General features: G+C 59.7%; 1 protein-coding gene across 1 annotated transcript in view; it reads right to left on the minus strand.

The window, feature by feature from the left end:
* The window catches only part of TNK2 (tyrosine kinase, non-receptor, 2), a 21,177-nt gene that overhangs the window by 4,073 nt on the left and 14,582 nt on the right, over nt 1-2,522 (minus strand). The window contains 1 exon segment of the mRNA XM_010834321.1: nt 671-865. Within this exon segment, the coding sequence (XP_010832623.1) occupies nt 671-865 (195 nt within the window).

Here is a 2,522-nt window from a genome sequence, read left to right on the forward strand (position 1 = left end):
ATGGAGAAGAAAGCACTGCTCAGAAGCCCAGTGGGGTTGGCAGAGAGGCTTGGAGTCCCAGTAGGAGGAGCTCCAGGTGGCTCCCTGGGGCAGGGCCCTCAGGAAGTGACTAATCCTCCTGTGTGTCTTCCCCAGATGCCCCTAGATGACCTCATCCTTTCGCTTAAAGGAAGCTGAACCCCCTCCCAGGTAGAGTAAGCAGGGTGGGGTGGGGTGGGGAGGGGCAGAGGGCTCCGAGCTGCTGCCTAAATGCCCTCTGGAGTGTCCCTGCAGGGAGTTTTTCTGCACCTTGCCTCTCAGGCCTGAGCCAGCAGCTTCCGTCTCTAGGACATGGGTGCTTCCAGCAGAAGAAGGGAAACTGCCACCAAGTACTGGGGATCAGGAGATGCTTCCTACTAACTGCTTCCAAAGGCTACTTCCAAGTCCATTTTCCTAAGGTCAGTTTTCAGGGAGAACTTAAGAGGTGCAGGCCCTAGAGGCCCTTCCACCAAAGGAAGACTTGGTCCAACCTTTGAAGCTGCAACCTCAGGCCTGCCTGCAAGGAAAGGCCTAGGACAGGAGACCCTTGGCCCAGGGCTGTAATGGGGACCTTGGAGGCCTGGAGAGCCTGAGTGCCCGGAGAAGGGCTGCTGGCCCTGGAGCCCCCATGTAGGACCCCACCAGTACTCACTCATCAATCTTGTCAGGGAAGCCCCAGCAGTGGCGGGGGTCACTGTCGCCATGCCCCGTGTGGATGAAGCTATTCTGCAGCGGCTGGCTGATGTCCTGGGCTGACAGACCAGCCACGGAGGTCACCACGTTGCGAGGGAAGGGCCCCACGCACAGCGTCCGCGTGTTCTGCCCACGCCACCAGTAATTCTCAGCCCTGCCCAACAGAGGTGATGTGGTAAATGCCAGGGTGTGGTGGAAGGTCCCAAGGACGGGACCCTTTTCATACCAAGCTCTCTGCACCATGGTATCTGACCACCTCAGCGGAAAAGAACATCAGGGTGAGGGCCCCAGGATCAGAGCAGCCCACCAGCAGCCCCCCAGGATCTGCCACTCACCCAGTACAGGGCCTGGCGTTAGCACAGAGCCTTACCCTAAGCGACTCAGATGGGCCAGACAGCTTTTCCTCCAGTTTAGAAATAAAGAAACACGTTCAAACAAGTAACACAACTTGCCTACAGTTACCAGAGTGCAGCAGATCCAGGATTCAAACCCAGTTGTCAGTCTGTGAAGCCGTACTCTTCTCACCGTACCACCTCACCTCCCTTCTCCCCTGGCAAGGCCTAAGCCCCTGTCCTCCCCTGGCCACCCAATTTCACTCTTCAACCTGGTTCCAGGAGCTCTAAGCTGCAGGGGCCCAAAGGAGCACCACGGCCTTAGCGTTGGGCTTGGGGCCAAGCCCTCCAACTACATCCCTCCTGCAGGCAGGTACTCCTTCAGAAGCTTGGAAGTACCTGGGGCAACCCAAGGTTTACGTATCTCCAGGGCCTTCCACCACCTCCTGCCAGGACTGTGGGACCCTCGCTCTCACCCCCACCCACCTCCTTGCCTTAAACAAGGGGTCCAGGAGGGACCCCAGCCTCCCAGTGTGGCTGGACTGTGGGACCACCAGCCCCTCACTCTGACTTCAGACAGACTCTGTTGGCACAGCCTAGGTCCGGGCCTGGGGTCGGCGGTGGAAGCCGGGCCAGGTGGGCAGGAAAGAACAAAATGCCCTCTTGGATGCTTCGAAAGCCAAAGAGTCAACAGCCCCAAGGCTCCTGCACCTGCTGCTGAGATCGCTCACACTGGGAACAGGCCCAGATTTTGGGCAACGGCAGAGGTGGGGAGGGCCTCCTGCAGCTGTAGGGGGGGTCCATGTGGCATCAAGCTGTGTCCCTTCACTGTCAGCCCCCCACCTGTACACTACCTGTCCACACCAGGGACATAGAGCAAGGTTTCCTCCCATCTGCAGCCAGATCGGAGGGTTGGGGGAGGTGGAAGCAGGACGGAGGCAGTGAGGCCCATGAGCACAGTGATTCTGGGGGAGCTAGGAGGTGCAAGGGGAGGGCTGAGGGCCCAGCCTCCTTGCCAACAAGGCTGCTTGCCCAGCCACCACAGACACAGCAACCCTGTGATTACCGCCGTGCCTCTCGGGGGTGAGGGCAGGAAGGGAAGGAAGAAGAGAGGACAACACCCGGGAAGGGACAAAGCCCATCCAAAAATAGCAGGGCCATTCCAAGGAGAGGAGCACATCCCCTCCCCACCCCACCTCCAGGCTGGCTGAGGCCAAAGAGGCATAGAGGGGAGGGCCTGGCACCCAGCCCCCGATGCTGCCCTCCCCCCAACACCCACAGGCCCCCGGGTCTCATGGGCCCCTCCGCGGAACAGCCTCAGACACCAAACCCAGCAGCTGGATGCTGGATTCTGCTCTGCACACCTCTCCAGAGATGCTCACTAACTGAGCTGGAGAAGCAGTGCAGAGTGGAACAGACTCACACCGGAATCACGACCACCCAGGGGGGCAGGTGGTCACTGATTCCGGTGTGAGTCTG

Source organism: Bison bison, unplaced genomic scaffold (assembly GCF_000754665.1).
Source record: "Bison bison bison isolate TAMUID 2011002044 unplaced genomic scaffold, Bison_UMD1.0 scf7180017864032, whole genome shotgun sequence".
NCBI classification, from domain to species: Eukaryota; Metazoa; Chordata; class Mammalia; order Artiodactyla; family Bovidae; genus Bison; species Bison bison.